This window comes from Aphelocoma coerulescens, chromosome 3, assembly GCF_041296385.1.
Source record: "Aphelocoma coerulescens isolate FSJ_1873_10779 chromosome 3, UR_Acoe_1.0, whole genome shotgun sequence".
NCBI lineage: Eukaryota > Metazoa > Chordata > Aves > Passeriformes > Corvidae > Aphelocoma > Aphelocoma coerulescens.
In genome coordinates this window covers 79,889,920-79,907,380 of record NC_091016.1, presented here as the reverse complement: position 1 = coordinate 79,907,380, position 17,461 = coordinate 79,889,920, and the positions used below count along the sequence as shown (strand labels likewise).

At 45.2% G+C, this 17,461-nt stretch overlaps 1 protein-coding gene and 1 long non-coding RNA gene across 3 annotated transcripts in view; one reads left to right on the top strand and one right to left on the bottom strand.

Moving 5' to 3' along the window:
• SCML4 (Scm polycomb group protein like 4) overlaps nucleotides 1-10,083 on the bottom strand; it is a 43,919-nt gene extending 33,836 nt beyond the window's left edge. Inside the window, exons 1-2 of the mRNA XM_069008588.1 lie at nucleotides 9,883-10,083; nucleotides 929-1,058 (exon numbers count right to left, since the gene is read on the bottom strand). Coding sequence (XP_068864689.1) covers nucleotides 929-1,058; nucleotides 9,883-10,083 — 331 coding nt within the window. The remainder of the gene's footprint in view (nucleotides 1-928; nucleotides 1,059-9,882) is intronic.
• A 4,296-nt stretch (nucleotides 10,084-14,379) lies between these two features.
• On the top strand, nucleotides 14,380-16,413 carry LOC138107321 (uncharacterized). 2 transcript variants are annotated; one of them, XR_011149407.1, is made up of 3 exons: nucleotides 14,380-14,482; nucleotides 14,595-14,786; nucleotides 16,267-16,413. It is a non-coding gene; the product is annotated as an uncharacterized lncRNA (long non-coding RNA). The 2 variants fall into 2 exon arrangements; XR_011149406.1 differs by lacking the exon at nucleotides 16,267-16,413 and adding an exon at nucleotides 15,697-16,178.
• Nucleotides 16,414-17,461: the final 1,048 nt, after the last annotated feature.

Sequence of the window (17,461 nt, the reverse complement as noted above, 5' to 3'; positions counted from 1 at the left end):
GGGCACTGCATCCACTGAGCCTGAAATGACCCATGGAGCCTCTGCCTTTGCAGCCACCCCAGTGATCTGGCAGGGCTGGCGGACTGTGCATCCCTGTCCCATTCCAAAAGCAGCCCTGGGCAACCTCTCAGGGCACTTCCATCTACTCAGCTGGTGTTTGCCAAGTGCTTTGCAGACTTTGTGTGTGAAGGGATAAACGAGAATAAAACATAATATTGTCATTGTTGCTAGGTTTAGTATTATTCTGCCACCAGAGCAGATGGAAAACTTCTCCTCTGTGCATCCCAGCTAGGAAATAATGGGATTTATGTGTTGTGTTTAGATTCTAATGTTATCTAATCCATTTCTCTGCTGAAATCTCAGGGTGAATCAGCTGTCTTGTTGATTTTCTTCTCATTTACGTCAGTTTAAAAGCCTTGACCTATGTTACTTCTGGTAATATAAACAAAAAGAAAGGGTAAGGCTGTGTTTTCCGACTACATTTGGAAATGACCACGCCTGGCTTTGGGATTTTTGTGCTGGTAGCTGTGCCTACAGTCAGACCATGGCTCCTCCGTTCTTCTCCCCACAGCTGTAACAGATGTTTCATGCTCACACAGGGATTTAGTTTGGTCACTGCAACATATTAGATGGGGTGAAAATGTTAGGTATAAAATGGAGTGTTCATGGGTTTTTGATGTTCACATTTCAAGAGGAATGGAACTGACATCTCCACTAAACTCAACACATGGCAGTCAAAATATAGTCTTGCAGGACATCTCTATTCCTTATCACTGGTCACCAGACTAATCTGCAAACACCCCATTTTCATGAGCTCCCCCTGCTCTGGAAAGCACAGCATCTGGCTGTGGCATCTGGCTGTGGCATCTGGCTGTCAGCCCGTGGCTCCTGCTCACCCCTTGGTCAAGGAGCACTTGAGGCTGAGTACCTGTGAGAGCCTGTGGGGTGTCTGAGTTGGGTACCGTAGCTGCATCCTGGGGGATTGAACTAATATCCGGCTCCGGCGTGCTTCTTGGCGGAGATATTGCTAAAGGAGTCATCAGGACACGAGATTTCAGCTGCAAAAAATAATGAAAGTAATCACAAGATATTCCAATTTTATTCTATGTATGTCACGCCCCATGAACTCCCACTCATTAGCAATCTGCTATTGCATCACTTTCTCCAGGCCACAAGATCCATCCTGCTCCCAGGAGGATACTGGAGCCTGAAGCTTGACTGATTTGCAGCAGACAGCAACGCCTTAAGCTACAGGATGCAAATATTATGCCACCCACTGGGTAGTTATTTACACCTGAGCAAATTGAGTCTAACACTCCAACAAATCAGCGCAATGGCATTTTACGACCCATTTCATGTGGGTGTAAACAATGCTCCACAACTCAGAAACATGAGGTCTTTAACTGCATCATAATTTAGGGCCGAATTCTGCTCTTGGTTGCAGGGGTGTAAATCTTGTGTTAATCCAGTGGCACCAAGAGGCTACTCTGGCCTGACACCCATGTAAATAAGCTCACATTTTGGTCCATCGTGTGTTATTACCAGCTAGTAAATACAAACTGCTGCACTGTTGCACCCAGTGATCTTTGTGACCTGCAGCCCAGCTTGGAGAAGGGAAACATGATGGGAATTTACGGTGCAGTATCACTATGTCTTTATGCTGCCAGTACCTGGCGACATCTCACCAGTCCAATGATGATCAGGTCCTCATATTTGAAAAGGACTGATGGGATGGATGTGACCTGAAGGTACCACTCTTGCTTTTCCTTTTGCTAAGAAGGGAAGTAGGGGGAAAGCAGAGAGCCAAGCACACAGCTTGCTGGTTTATATATTTACATGTACTACACCAGGAGATTCTTCTGACAGGTATTTTTTTCCTTTTGTTGTTTTTCCGTGGACAATATACAAAGTATATTTTAAATAGAAATGAAGTCAGACCACTGCCTACCAACCAAATCCCTGGAGGAGAGTAGAAGTTGTTTTGGATGAAGAATTTTGTTGTCCATGACTATGAATTACAAATGTCTAAAATAATGGTCACTGTTTCAGTATAACAGTAAAACCAGAAAGCTGGGGAAAGGAGAGGGAAGTATGAAGGACTTAGGGATATCTATGTGAGTTTTTACCACCACGTCCCCTGGGGCAGGCTATATGCCTTTGTTTTCAGTCTGAAAGAGGGAAAAATATTCAGTAAGTGCATCTGAGACAAGCTATGGATTTGACCTCCTGCTGTATGGCAGTTGTAGAGTATGAGGGACCCTGAGCTGGCCCCTGGCTTGTGCCATTTCTCACTGTGTTGTCTTGTTTTTGTAGAGTTGTCTTGACTTCAGATTGGGATCAAGAATGACCAGCGACACAGTGCTGTCAGTTTGTTTTCACAGAATCACAGAATATGCTGAGTTGGAAGGGACCTTCAAGGATCATTGAGTCCAGCTCCTGGCCCTGCACAGGACCATCCCCAAGAGTCACACCATGGGCCTGAGAGCATTGTCCAAACACTTCTTGAACTCTGTCAGGCTGGTGCTGTGACCACTTCCCTGGGGAGCCTGTTCCAGTGCCCAACCACCCCCTGGGTGAAAAACCTTTTCTGGATATCCAGCCTAAACCTCCCCTGGCACAACTTCAGGCCATTCCCTCGGGTCCTGTCACTGGTCACCACAGAGAAGAGATCAGTGCCTGCCCCTTCGCTTCCTCTCATGAGGAAGTGGTTGACTGCAATGAGGTCTCCCCTCAGTCTCTTCTCCTCTGGGCTGAACAGACCAAGTGCCCTCAGCTGCTCCTTGTACGGCTTCCCCTCAAGGCCCTTCACCTTCTTTGTAGCCTCCTTTGGATGCTCTCTAATAGTTTAATGTCTTTCTTACATTGTGGCACCCAAAACTGCCCCCAGCACTGGAGGTGAGGCCGCCCCAGTGCAGAGCAGAGCAGGACAATCCCCTCCCTTGCCTGGCTGGCAATGCTGTGCCTGATGCTCCCCAGGACATTGTTGGCCCTCCTGGCTGCCAGGGCACTGCTGACTCATGTTAAACTTGCCATTGACCAGGAGCCCCAGGTCCCTTTCCATAGCATTGCTTTCCAGCCTCTCATTCCCCAGTCCGTCCATACATCAAGCGTTGTCCCATCCTGGATGCCGAATCCAGCACTTTCCCTTCTTGAATCTGACATGGTTGGTGATTGCCCAGTCCTCTAACTTGCCAAGGTCTCTCTGCAGGGCCTCCCAGCCCTCAAGGGAGTCAACAGCTCCTCCCAGTTTTGTATCATCTGTGACCTTGCTTAGTTTCCCTTCCAGTCTTATATCCAAGTCATTTATGAAGATGTTCAAGAGCACAGGACTGAGAATGGAGCCCTGTGGGAAACCCAACAGTAACAGGTCACCAGTCTGATGTCACCACATTCCCTGTAAGCCTTTGTGTCTGACTGGTGAGCCAGTTGCTCTCCCATGTGTTTATCCAGCTCTGTGCCTGACATTTTGTCCAAAAGGATACCATGAGAGAAAGTATTGAAAGCTTTACTGAATGGGAAGAGAACAGTTTCAAAAATCAAGGTCTCTATCTAGTTTGGGATTTATTCCATGCAGGAAGGTGAGTAGCAGCATGATTTATTATGTTCTATAGCAATATGTCGATTATTCACTTTTATATGGCAAAGTGGGCTGGCAAAGTGAAACTTTGGGTAGCCCCTATGTTAGGCTTCCGGGCTTGTTTTTGATCACATATATATATATATATATATATATATATATATGCATATACAATGAATGCATGTATACATATGTGCATTTGTACACACTCTATATGTATATAAAATATATCATTTATAGAGAAACGTGCATATATACTTGTATGTATAGAATCACAGAATCATTCAGATTGGAAAAGACCTCTAAGGTCATCAAGTCCAATCATTCCCTAACATTGCCAGGACCACTACTAAAACATGTCCCTAAACACCTACATGTTTTTTGAACTCTTCCAGTGATGGTGATTCCACCTCTTCCCTTGTTCCAATGCTTGAACACCCTTTTAGTGAAGAAATTTTTCCAAACACACAATCTAAACCTCCCCTAGCACAGCCTGAGGCCATTTCCCTTTTTCCTGTCACTGGTTGCCTGGGAGAAGAGACTGACCCCAGCTGGCTACACTCTCCTTTCAGGTGGTTGTAGAGAGCAATATGGTCTCCCCGAGCCTCCTTTTCTCCAGGCTGAACAACCCCAGCTCCCTCAGATGCTCCAGACCCTTCATCAGCTTTGTTGTCCTTCTCTGGACAGGCTCTAGCAACTGATGTATGGTCTCACACATACATTTCTCTACATAGATACTACTTTTGAGACAGTACACCTAACAAATTCTGCTTCACTTGCGTGTTGGCTCCTTAATGTCCTTACTGGCTCACATTCCTGTGGTCCCAAAGAGAGGCTGAGAAGTCCCCTCTTCAGCCCCTGAGCCTTGTGAATGTGTGCTGCCCCAACAACACTGTGCACTGCCTCACCAGCACCAACAGACCTCTTTCTCCACCTAGATCTTGGAGGCCAGGCTTATGTTCAAGAGGCCAGGCTTATGTTCAAGAGCAAATAAACAGAGGGCAAGGCTTGTGTAAACTCTGTAGTGTGGAAGCCCCTTCTTATCAGTTTCCTGTTTTAGTGAACAATTTACTGCAAAATTATTGCAAGAAAATGTGCTCTGCAGCCTCTGGGTACAGATAAATGTCATTTTATTAGGAGTAGTAGAGAACTGGCCTTTGTTAGATCGAAATAAAATGCCTGATTAGTGCAAGAGACAGTACACTAAGCAAACACAGTTTAGCTACCTCCTGGCCACTCCCTGAGTAGTCCCTGAATATTATGAAGTGTATTCCATTTAAAGATGTCTTTTCTTGGACTGAAACTTCTCTATTGAAAAGCCAACCCAACCAACCAGCTGACTGACTGAGAGCTTGCCAGTAGAAAGCACATATGTGTGAGAGAAAAAAAAACAGTGAAGAAGAGAGAAAGAAAAAGAGAAAAGGAGACAGAGGAAATCTGTCAGAGCACATTGGGAAATCCTTGTGGTAAGGCATTTGAATCAGCTTTTGACTATCAAATGTTGTAAGTTTTAATATGCACAGCATGAGATGTAAAAGTGGTTGCTTTACAACAAGATGTACAACCAACCCCACCACTCTTATGGACTTTCTGCCATGGAAAAAAGATCAGAGAAAGCTGATCAGGGATTTTGGGTAGGAAATAAGGGTGTCTACTTTATCAAAGTCATCATGCGTTAGATGCAGACAGAGTGGGCTTTTGTGCCATCAATGCTGGCTACAAGTTTGTTTGAGTATGCAGTGGCTGTGGATGGGGAGGACTCTGCCGAGTCCTGGAGTTTTTATTATATTCTGCACACCTCTTCAGAGAAGCCAGGATTCATCTAACTGGTATTTCTTTCATCCCACACCAAAAAAAAGGAAAGAGGGTGAAGAACATTTGCCAGGCAACATTTTTTTTATTTTTGAAGATCTCTGCCAGCTTGTATAGTAAAACACATGGGAAAGAAACATGATGAACCACAATACAATCTATCCCTGCAGTTTTCTTAAGCCACTTAGGTTCTCATTTTTACAGCTCCCCTGTACCAGTTATTCCTTGTTCTGAAAAGCAGTTGCTAGAAAAAGCTGGGATTCACCCCATCTCCATAGGCCTTTGTCCTTCCAGACAAGAGGGCAGAAGCACCTCTTGTATGAGAAATGAGAGCTTTTGCTGCCAGAGAGAGAACCATCTCCAGCCCCTGCAAATGTGCAGTAAGATGAGTGTCTGAGCCAGCCTGGTCCTGCCATGTGGACTTCTGATGGCTGGACAGAAGGTTGCCATTAAACCTACACCAGGGAAGCACAGAGCTTCTGAACACATTTTGGGTCTGTGGCTCTGTGCATTTGGCTGTGAGCAAGGAGATTCAGCATAACACAAGCCCAGTCACCAGGGGTAAGATGGGAGTCAGATGGTGAAGGGAAAACACAGTCCAAGGTCTTTCCCACCTTTTCTTCTTGTGTCATGCAATAACTTTCTTCTGCACAGCAAATGATGCAAGCAAGTCTGCACACAGCCTTCTACATCCTGTCAGTGTTTCACAGTGAATGAGGCAGGAAACCTTGACAGGAGTTTATGCAACCTTGAAATCCAAGGCTGTATCACAGGACAGGTGAATAAACAGGACACTTTAAGGTTGCCTGTGCAATCTCATTCCCAATGTGTCCAAATCCTGACTGCTTATTTGTCACCATTAGTACTGACTTCTAGGGCAGCAGGGGAACCTATGCCCCATAATGGAAATTGTCACTCCACACGTGTGTCCCCCCTGCCCACTCCACCTGGCAGGAGCTTGCAAGGTCCTGGCTGATCTGGGCTGGGGCCACCTCCCCATGTGGGAGCTGCTTTGGTTGCACAGAGGGACAAAGCCCTCTAGCTGCTCAAAGGGGACCATCACTTTGTTGTCCCCTGGGAGGGATGTGGTGGTGCTGCGGCGCTGCCCCCTGCTCGTGTCCCTCTGATGTCCTCTAACCAGGCAAATCCCTGCAGGATGATAACAAAACCTTCCCTTGTACAGGCTTTCTATGCAGCTCTTCAGGGCTGCTCTCACTCACAGCCAGAGAAATAAAACCCATCCATCTACTAACCTCCCCCTCTGGCTGCCAGAATAGGCTTTTTCCCAGAGATTTAGACAATCAGAAAGAATATTATATTTTGGGGAAATGTAACATTTTATGGCAAATAGCTCCACATAAGGTACGAAACAGTTTTTGGAAAAACAGCTGATGAAATTTTATAGCCAAAGCTGTGAAAAAATAAACAGGATAGCAGGGAAAAGACTTTTCTTGGTGATGAAGTGTGATGAAATGTCATTTCAGGAAGACACAGACATTTGCTTTAATATCAATGAAAACAGGCAATGGGTCACCTGTCTATAAAGAGCATGTGATTAAAAATGTCTGTTATTCACATCTCGGTCAAAATAAATTTAAATCTAGGCTGTAAATTCCTAGTTTCCTAAAAATTCAGAAGTATTTTTCCATCTGTTCTGTAATAATTCAGCTATCTGGTTGCTATAAAGAATTTGGTCGTCTGCCATTTGGGCAGGGAGTCATTTTTTAAAATGCATTTAAGTCTCGTGGTATCTGAAAGTCATACAATTATCAAGCTAATTAAATCAAGCTAGAGTTCCCCATCAAAAAATGTAATCTTTGACTCACGCTGGGGAAGTGCTTTTGATGGAGAGGGGTTCACTTCAGCTGAGCACGCAGCGTACAAAGGCGCCTCACGGAAAACATCGCTTCGCTGTACGAATCCTACAGCGCAAATCAACAGCACCAGGCCAGATGCCATGGATGCTGCAGCTCATGAGTGTCAGCTCCATCCACCTAAGCCATTGGTCATAAAAGGATGCCTTTTTATGTGCCATGCTGAGCAAGAAAGAACATCATCTCAGATCCGCTGCTGAAGGAGGGATGCTGTTGCCTCCTCGCTCAGTGTCTGGGGACAAGGATGAGGAATGCATGCTACCCAGCCAGGGAGAAAGCTTCCCTTTGGAAGAAGAGGAGGACACAGCAATCAAATGCTCAGCCTCATAGGTCCAAAGCACAGTGTTACAGCAGCATTTCCAGGAATTTAGGTCTCCCACTTCTCCCATTTATATATATGTGGTCCTTGGTGAAAGACTTTTTTCCACCTGGAAAAAAGTCAAATTTTTTTTGTCAAATTACAAATCAAATGTAAATGCAGGAGCAAGAAATGGAGTTCACCAAGACAATCAGGGACAGAAGGGGTGGGGTTTGACAAAACCCTGCATACAAGGTCGTTGTGGTATTTGGCAAATCACTCAATCTCAAACCTCAAAGATCCAATTTCAGCACATCTCCAAAGTATTATTGTCCAGACTGGATGGTTTTGATCTAAAGAGTCTACAAGTCACCCAGCTTTACTGATAATAACTAAATTACTTGAACTAAATAAATATAATAAATAATAAACTTGTAATAACAAGTACCTCAAGTAAAGCATTTCAGATATTTCCATCCTGGAGTTTTATCCTGATATGGAAGTGAAAAATAAAAAGTATTTCCATATCCCAGATTTTACAAAACACTTGAGTATTTGCCCCAGTCTTAACTATCAGCTCTGTTTTGGATTACTGCTATGAAATTCTGCTTTATTCCCAAAAGGGGCACCTGAGGCTGCTGTCAGGTTGGCTTTGTTTGGCCTCTGCTGTTACACCATTCCCATTATCAAAGTGAAAGCTTTTCAAATTGAAAACTGCAGCTGGAACTGTTGGTCATGCAAGGTGTGTTTGCAGCACACACTAAAACACTTCAAAATGTGGTCCCATAGAAGAGAGGAGTATGGCTGAAGTCAGGAGACCATGGAAAGACATGGGAGAAGGCAAGAGGATGTGGAGAAAGCATAAGGACTGAGGTACTGACAGCTACTGCAGCAGTTGTTGCACAGGGGCGTGTGGAGAATTAGGGGTTTCTGGAAATGGGATGCAGAGGGGTGGAGAAGAGGGCTTGCCTGGAAGGGAGAGAGGAGGCTAGGTGGAGATTAGGGGATGGGAGGAAAATGTCTAGGAGGAGGTGAAAAGGAGGGAAAGGCAAAGATGAGGGTAGCTTGCTCTAGGTTAAGCTCAAATCCAAGGATCACAGGAACCAAACAATTGGTTCCTGTGTCCAGAGCTCAGCCAGCAGCACCATGCATGGGACACTGTTTCCTCCCACTAACCAGGAGAGTCTCAGGGAAGAGCCAGGCAATACCCTGGTGAAGACCTTCTCCAGGGAAGGCTGGGTCAGCCTTGTGCATACCCTGATTGTTTTATTTGCTTTTCTGTCTTGACACCAGAAACTCAAGCAACTCTTTATTTTCTAGCAGTCAGCAATTTGCCCCCCTTGCGTAACCGTCTGCATGTCTGTACCAGGGCCCATTAAACACAAGGAACACGCACAGCAAACATGCACAGTGCCCCAAGCTGGCTGGGGACAGAGACAGAGATTAACAGAGCAATCTGCTGAACACAAGACCCCTCACTAAAATGTAGCCCAGTTTCACCAGAACAGTTCTGTTTCCCCAGAATGAATTCTCCTTCCCTCAGCATCACAGTCCCATTTTTGCCTGGTGTGAGGCATCACAGTGGCACTGCTCCCACTGGTGCTGGGCCACTGCAGGCAGGTGGGAGAGACCCAGCCCAGCGGCAGCATTGGAAGGGCTTAAAGCACAAAGGGTTCCTGTCTTTCTTTAGTTCTGCCTTTACCCCAGGGTTGCACAGAGAGCTGGGCAGTGAGCAGACATATAAAGTGAAATCTAATTATTTTTCTCAAATGGCCCTCTTTTCTTTTTTCCTTTGGAAATTAGCTCTCCCCTCCCTCCCCGCCGCGCCCCCCCCCCCCCCCCCCCTTATTTCCACTCTCCTGTATTCCTTTCTTTCTCTGTTCAGTTTATTCAATTTCTAATCACTGTTAGTGAGAGAAGAATAATGTGACAAATGAGAAACACTTCCCCAAAGGTATGCAGCCACCCCACACAACACTGTGGGAAACAAGTTATTTTCAAACAGACCAAATTAAAATGACTTTCCTTTGGAAAAATACACAGGGTGTGGTTCTTGGGGTGTTCTGCTCAGGACCAGAAGTTGGACTCAATGATCCTGATGGTTCCCCTTCAACTTAGAATATTTGTGATTCTGTGATTTTTTTCACCAGCTCAGGTAGAAGAGAAACCATCTTCTTTTTTTTTTTTTTTTTTTTTTTGCATTGTTCTGCCCCAGACTTGCAAAACTTCTCCTCTTTTCCTGCATTTCAGCTGAATTTGTAGAAGAAAATATATGAAGACCAACAGGAGGTGGAGAAGAAATGTGAAAGTTGTGCATCTACCTTGTGCCCAGGTTTTCTCCCTCTCTTCTTTGGGATCTTCAGGACTGGCAGAGCACCGGCTGTTGCCGAGAAGAGGTTGTGAACAGCCATTTTGATGGGCGCTGGCTGGAGCGGGGGCCGCCCCCGCTTCCTCCCCGCCATCCTGGGGGACTGCATCTCCCCAGCAGCCAGGCTGGGGTCCAGGCACGGTGGGTGGCTCATCTGTCCTAGGGAGAGAACAAAAAAAAAAGCAAACCAATTCTTTATTTAATTTTCTTTTTAGTTCTTTTTAATCCGAAGGCAGATTGCTCAGTGCTGTCATTTTCCCTGTTAGCACTGATCACAAAGCAGCAAGAAACACACCACAGATGTATGACCCTGGGTGGGAGTCACCTGACCACAGCTGGTCCAGCTTCTCCAAAGATGGACAAAACCCTTGTCATTCTAGTTTCCCTCTCCTGACCATGAGGAGTGCAGTAGAGGGAGCTGGCTCAGGTGGCGAGGCCTCTATCACAGATGTCCAGTAGATGGATCCCACAACAACCACCTTAACCCTGCATTCTGCAGGTAAGTGTGATGAAGGCTCGAGCTTGCAGCCATCAGTCAGTGCCTGCTTTCAGAGGGGGTTTGGAGTAGACGATCCCCTGAACTCCCAGCCAACCTGATTTTTTTTCACAAATTCTGTGGTTCTGCAAATCCTGCCTCACCTCAGAAGTACTACCAATATCAAAATGGACTTCCCTCCTCTTCATCCGCAGCATTCCTGAGTGGGAAGGCTGGGCTGGACCATGAGGCTGCCAGCACAGGGTAGCCATGTTAGAGGGTAATTGCCAAACATTTCCTCTCTGCAGTTTTATAACATCTGTTACCACGCATGTTAGTAGTGGGCTTTTGGATGTACTCCATTAACGCAGTTACTTCAGCACAACTCCATGCAGCTGCTGAAGTTGAGCAGGGGTAATGGAGTAGAATCTGGTCCATTTTCCTCTGCCCAGATTTTAATAAAGAAAACAAATATACCACCATACACACAGCACCAAGGGAATATATGGCATCCTTCACAGCTTCTAGTAAGGGTCACTTACTAACAAAGGTTAATTTAAAAAAAAAAACCAGCTGTAGAAAACGTTTTCAAATGTTGGTTTGTCCAGCCATTTGATTTCCTCCATATGGGAAGAATAGTAGTCCCAGTCCTGCCTGCGCACATTGCTAGACACAAAGGTCTAAGCAATTCTCATACTTTTATGATAAGCCTTGCAACAGCTAATGTTTTCAAAATTGTGCTCCCTCAGGCCAGTGATAATGGAAGACTCCCTGCTTTCTGGTTTTTTCCACAGAGCAGGCTCAGCTCTCTCTGCTTCAGAGAAAACTTAAAGATGTGGTTCAAGAGCATCCTCTACATAAAGCAAATAAAGGTTTGTTTATTACTACAAACAACTACAATTTTTTACAAGATCTATAAACTAAAAAACCTACAAATTTCTCAGAGCATTTCAAATTTCACAATTTCAGAATCCAGTGTGATAAGAGCTGACGTTGCTGGGAACGAAATCAGGGTTGCTCACTCACAGTGGGAAGGGTACCACTTGATAGGGGCCTCTGGTGACAAGTATCTGCAGCTGGGGGCTTATTTGTTTCAAAGGCAAATATGTTATGCCTGGTTAAAACTTTGTAAGTGTGACTAACCAAAAAGAAACCCACTTTTCTCATATTATCCAGTCTGTAGTTTACAGTCTCGTGTAGGATAAAAAAATAGATGGCTCCCAGCCCTACCCTCCAGTAAATGCATTTATTTGCAATATGTTAAAACCTGCATGTTTTCAATAATGCTAGGGGTATCTGCTCTGTTCAGATAGATCCATTATATATGGTAGGACTTATAGATTGACTATAAAATTTCCAGTCTTCAACCCCACCTGCCCTAAACTCTCATGCAAATACTGAATGTCAAACATCAGAGCAGAGCAAACTTGCAGTGCCTGATTTACCACATTGTCCAGAACCACTGTGGTTGCACTCACTCTCCAGGCATGCTCAGCCAGCTCAGGAACCCCATGAAAGCCTGCCATGGGGCTCTGATTTTTACCAAGGAAAAGTCTCGTGACAGCAGAGAGTATCCTTTTAGGGTTAAAAGCATCGGGCTTGCCACAGCAGGAGTTAAATGGAAAGGCCCAGTCTATCCTGAACATCACTGCTTTCTTTCTGTCTTCAGCAGTGTTCATTTTCCTCCCTGTAGTGCTTTCTGATGGACACCCTCAGTGTCTCTTCCACCTCCCAAAACAAAGCATTCCCAGGATCTTACATTACAGGCTGTCTGCAGGCAGGGAGTTCGGCAGGGAAAGGAAATACAACAATTACACTGGATTTGGCACCAAAACACACTGAAAGACCCGTGCTTCAGGCTCTGCATTTTGGGCTGCTTTAAACAACACCTGGCAAGATAAACCTTTGCAGAGGAGCTTGGCAGAGGCTGAGGAGAACAAATCCAGCCCGGGTTTTCTCCCTGCTTGAGGAAGGGAGTGGTTCCTGCAGAAGGTGCCACTAGTGGATGTGGGGCTGTGAGAGAGAGGCTGTGCACCTGCACTGAACACCACACTGCATTGCCTGTATCATATTCTCCTCTGATAATAAAGGTAGCTGCTGGCACCTCAGAAAGTCTGAGTTATCAACAAGCAAAAGAGGTACTGACCCAGAGCACTTCTTTGGCTGAAATGTTGCTTTTTTTTTTGCAACTGGTGAAGTATCAAATACGTGGTAGTCAGGAAACACACTAAATATTAGCAATCACAGTTTTTTGTGCTGCTTCTGTGCTCCCAATACTTGTGACACGGTGCTCTGGTGAAACCTCTTAGAGCTCCTCCCCACATGTGCTGACACACAAGACCCAGACGAACTGTGCACAAAAGGAACTCAGTGTAATGTACTTGAATTGACAAAGCAAAGACATTGGCAACTTCAGTATACAAGCTGTTGTTATTACATTTTATTACAAGCCCAACCGTGACTCGATTCTCCTTTCTCGTGTGCTAAGGGAAATGTGAGTGCCTTTGGTGGCATTTATTGTCGTGTTGCTGCAGTTCCTGTGAGGCAAGGGTGCTCCCCAGCATCAGGGGAGGGCAGCAGACACACAAAAACTGCCTCTGCCTGACAGTGGGCGGTGACAGCAGGACCTTCCCTGACAGCCCGGACGAAGCTCTTGGGAAAAACACGCAGCCAAATTGCAGGTTGTCCAGAGAGGTCAGAGGGATACAGGGGCTTGTCTGAGTGCCCCCCAACAAAGTCAGGGTGTTACCTTGGAATGACTTTCCTAGGGCAGCTCTGACTGCTGCCACAGCCTGGGCTTGACCCATGGCTCAGTGCTGGAAAGCTTGGTGGGTTCAAGGCAAGTTATGAGAGTTTGATGAAATTGAAGGGCAAATTCAAGGAAGCAAATTACAGGCTACTAACAAAGGCATCGCCTCAGTTCAGGAAATCACTGTAGTACAAATAGCCCGGGAGAATGCTTTGGGAGGGAGATCACTATATGTTTGCCCTGTCCTTGTACTTTTCCAAAGGCACTAGCTTTGAATGGCCAAGGATGGTGCAGCTTCAGTCTGACCTGGGTCTATCACTTTTGTATTCTTAGTTTAAAAATAACAGCAGGAAACTACATTTATGGCTTCTCATCACTTAATGCAGGGCTGAGCACAGGGTAACCTCTCTTACTTGTCTCTCAAACACTGTCATCTGGAAATATAATTCCCAGCCCTGCCTTTCACATTGCCCCATCAGATCCCAGAGAGGAGACAGCAGGGAAACACCTCTCCCCACCCTGACACCTGGGCAAGCATTGCAGGAAGGGTGAAGTCTCACCCCCTCTGGCAGCAGAGGTTCTGCCATGCCTTCGGAGGATCCTGAGGAGCACCTATGCACAGCAGTCCGCCCCTGTGGGATGCCGGGGGTGGAGAGAAAACATTCCCTAGGCCAACACTGATGAGCTGTAGGATGTTTGTAACAGCCCACACTTTGCACCATCCACGCCTTGCACCATGTGTTGGTGTATATGCCGTACAATTAGCAACACAGATTACCATGCTGGAAACTACAGCTGAGAGCAGAGGGAGCTACGGTGCATTTCCTCCCAAGCTGAGTGTTTTTGATGGACTGCAAAGATCCATTCTTAATAAAAATAAATGTCTGCAATAAATGCAGCTTTTAACCTGCACTCCAGTAACTGCAAGGACTGAAGGTAAAAATACCGCATTAAATTTTATATTGGTAATTCCACAGGATGATCATTTAAACTTGGTTTATACCAGGTCTCACGCAAACCTGTGCCTGGACTGGCACAGGGATGACACATAAGGAAAGAACAAGCAATTCGTACTGTAAGCCAAAGGAAGGTGCAGGGGTGCAGTCAAGTAGAAAATGTGCCCATTCCTCAGCAGCTGAAGGAGATTACCCTTCCTTCCCCTTACACCCATTGCTCCCAGCTGCAGAAAGACTCTGACCTCTCAGCATTTGCAGCCCTGCCTCCAACTCTTGATTCCTGCAGAGCTTTGTGTCTCACAGATCTACATACCCAAGAGCTGAATGTGGAAAAGAGATAAACTTCTTGTGATCTTTTCTGTCTTTTCTTCAGGTGTTGTTCAGAAAAGCACATCTGTGGGGGAATATGACGTTGTTAAACATGAGGGAGGGGATACTTTCCAGTCAGTAACATGACTATTTTCCCCTCTTTTCTCTGTGCACAGCAGGACAGCCCTTTGACTGTGACCACTCAGAGATGATGGTCTGAGGAGCAGGTGAGCAAAAAGAAAAGCATTGTCAGATCTGGAAGCCAAGCTTTAAACCTGCCTGCTCCTCCTGGGGAGTATTCAGGGACATGAAACATTACACATCTCTTCATCGTGAATACCAAAGCAGCACCGCAGAGTACATGAAAGGTAAGAGTTTAGTGAAGCAGACAGTAGGAATTTTTGCTAATAAAAGCATTGAGCCAGTATTCTCTGCATGTCTGAATGAGATTGCCTAATGACCTCTCATGGTGAACACCCATTTCACCATTGCTCAAAGAAAGGTCAGGATAATTTTTATCTGTGGCACAAAGTTCTTTTACAGTGATTTGCAAACCTCTTCTTTTTTCTTGCCTATTGCTTTGGGGGTTGAAATGAGAAGCTGCTTCTCTGAGGGACTCTCTTGCCCATTTTGACCCCAGGAAGAGTATTTCTATATAAAACTCATGAGACTGTCTAGCCAACGGGATATAAGTAGACAGGCCTATTTTTGCAAATAAATCATTCAAGAAAAAAACACAACACAAATATCTGTGCTGGCTATGGGAACCAAAAATGGGGTTCATCCCACCTAGTTTCAAACCCCAGTTTATCTTCACCTCAGTATAGGGGCCTCTGGTCATTTTAATGTGATACCCTGTGTCACATCTGCCAAAATATCTTACACACCTCAGGTCATCTAAGGTGGCACTAGATGATTGTTTTAGACAACCAGACTTAGCTGTAGGGAGTAATTTAGTAACAGATTAAGACACCTAAATGCCTTCATTCAAACGCTTAGACACTTAGATGTCTCTATGGGTGCTGGATGTCTGACTTCCCATGGTGTCAGTGGAGATGTGGCCAGTATGGTTAAAGATGTGGAGTTGTGTCCAGATATAAAAGGTTAAATGTGTCCAGATATAAATGTAGTTTGTGGTGGCTTCAGTGGCTCTAGAGTCCACTGATCAGGTCCAGTTTGTCCCTTCCTTGTAGACATTTGTATTTAGGTGTCTTAAACCAAAATAAATCCCATTTCTGAAAGTTGGGTTTGACTTATCTATTTTATATCCGACACCAGGGTGAAGTTTGTCATATCCTATGTGTACTTGCTTCTTCTGATTATAAAATGAATCCAGAAAAACAAACTCATGTCTAGATATCTACAATGCCCTTGTGAATCCCACACTTGCTGGCTCATGCCTATATGCAGTGGCCAGTTCTGTGTTGTCCTGTGTTCCTGGTTAATAGTACATTACATTGCAGAGGAAAGAACTGCCTTTTTGAAAGTGAAAACTCAAGCTTCCTGGGTAAGAAAGATGAGATTCCTGGGCTTGTTTCAGCCTCCTTGTCAGGTTCCAGGTTAGGAACGTTTTATCCTTTCAGTGTCTCACCTCTCCCACATGTTCCACATCATTGCCTCCAGGGGCCAGAAGACAACACATGTAAAGCAACTTTCCTGGGACAAGGCCAGCTGATGGCAGGATCCAGGATCCTCACACTCCCATCACCCATACCCAACCACTGCCACATGTTGTTTCTCAAGGAAAAATGAGCAAAATATTTCAGTACCTCTCATTTGAATAAATTAATATGTTTCTGCCCATAGTTCCTTGAGTGGTTTGCTTTTGCCAGCTATTTTATGTTTTAGGTATTTTCAGAAGCAGTTTAGAAAAGCTGAAGAAAAATGCAAACACATATTTTGCTTGAAGGCACTTCTAAGAAGATTGATCCTTAGGTATTCAAAGAGATGCTTGTGAGTTTTCCCTACATGGAGCAGGGCTACAGCAAAGAGTGTACACAGGTACAAGAGGGGTGAATGTGTTTATGTTCTGGACTGTGAAAACATAGATTTCTAATGAGCTATAGTCTCTTGTTGGAGGTGGTAGCCCTATGTCATCATCTCCTTGCAGCACAGAAGAAATTTAACTCTCCTTGATAGAACTGAAAGTAGTTGCATCCAAAACAACATATAGTGGCATCTGTCACTGCATAGACTTTGTGTACCTTGCCCTGGAGCCATCGTGCCAGCCAGTGACTCTGTGGGAGATGACAGTTTTCCTTCAGTGACATCACTTTGTGCCTGAGATATGCATGGCAAGAAGTTGGTTCATTTACTTAGTCTTCTTTCCTGCAGAGTACGAGTTCATGTATCCACAGACTCATGCTTTCCTTCACACCTCATATGACCTTTGAACTTGTTGACTTGTTTCAAACAGACCTGATGGAGCACAAGAGCAAGGGGTGCAAAGGCTTGCAGGTGTAGTGGAAATGTGTAAAAGACAGAGATGTGGGACCCCAGCTCTTGTGAGACAATGAGAGCAGGATGTACAATATAAAAGTTTTGATGCTGGGAAAAAAATCTTATGAGACCTGACACCCTCTCAGACACCAGAATCAGGCAGCTACAGGTCACCAATGTCACCAATCTATAGAAAACCAAGCATCCTTCTCTCTTCTGCTCAGGAAACTGCCTGGGGCTGTTGATGTAAATGCTGTGATTGACTTCATGTCCTGCACCATGGGAGCTGAAGGAGGTGCAGCAGCCAGTCTGGGCATGGGTGGCACTCTGCTGCTTGGCTTTCACATCTTGGAAAAAGGCACATTTCTCTTTGCAGCTGGTTTCAGCCCTTTCCACTTGCATGTCTCCAGCAAGTGCTGAAGGCTACCCTGCAATGGCAATTGCATAGGGCTTTATTAAATAATTTGCCAGAGAATCCAAATCAAACTGGGTTAAAGCCAGGAAACACCTTTTTACACTTGCAAACATGTCTCAGTGCAGCAGAAACCCAACAAGGTGTCTGCCACAGGTGCTTTGCTGGCTGCTCCAGGCTCAGGTGTGGCAG